Source organism: Cariama cristata, unplaced genomic scaffold, assembly GCF_000690535.1.
Source record: "Cariama cristata isolate BGI_N322 unplaced genomic scaffold, ASM69053v1 scaffold27269, whole genome shotgun sequence".
Classification (NCBI taxonomy): domain Eukaryota; kingdom Metazoa; phylum Chordata; class Aves; order Cariamiformes; family Cariamidae; genus Cariama; species Cariama cristata.
Window position 1 is genome coordinate 2,270 of NW_009637878.1, and position 314 is coordinate 2,583.

The 314-nt window shown below is 68.8% G+C and overlaps 1 protein-coding gene across 1 annotated transcript in view; it reads right to left on the bottom strand.

Moving 5' to 3' along the window:
• Positions 1–27: 27 nt before the first annotated feature.
• Positions 28–314, bottom strand: part of LOC104168065 (RING finger protein 24) — a gene marked incomplete at its 5' end in the record, with an annotated part of 1,195 nt that continues 908 nt past the window's right edge. Inside the window, one exon of the mRNA XM_009708517.1 lies at positions 28–166. Within this exon, the coding sequence (XP_009706819.1) occupies positions 28–166 (139 nt within the window). The remainder of the gene's footprint in view (positions 167–314) is intronic.

Genomic DNA, 314 nt, shown 5'->3' on the forward strand with positions numbered 1-314 from the left:
GGTGGGGCAGTCCCTGGAGCGACGGAGCTATACGATGTTCTCCGCGCCGGGGAGGGGGCCCTGGGGAGGGCCAGGGTCCTGCTTGCTGTGCAGCTGGGCCAGCTGCAGCACCGGCATGTTGCAGAGCGGGCACACTTTCCGCACCTCCAGCCACTTGATGAGGCACCTACGAGGAGGGGGGGAAACATGGACACAATTACAGGGGTGCTGCGAAAAGAAGCCCCTAGCTCGGTGCCCCACGCAGCCCTCTGGGGCGGCAGCTGCCCCTGCCCCTCCCCGGTGGGGGAGGGTCAGGGTCTGGGGGGGCTACGCGG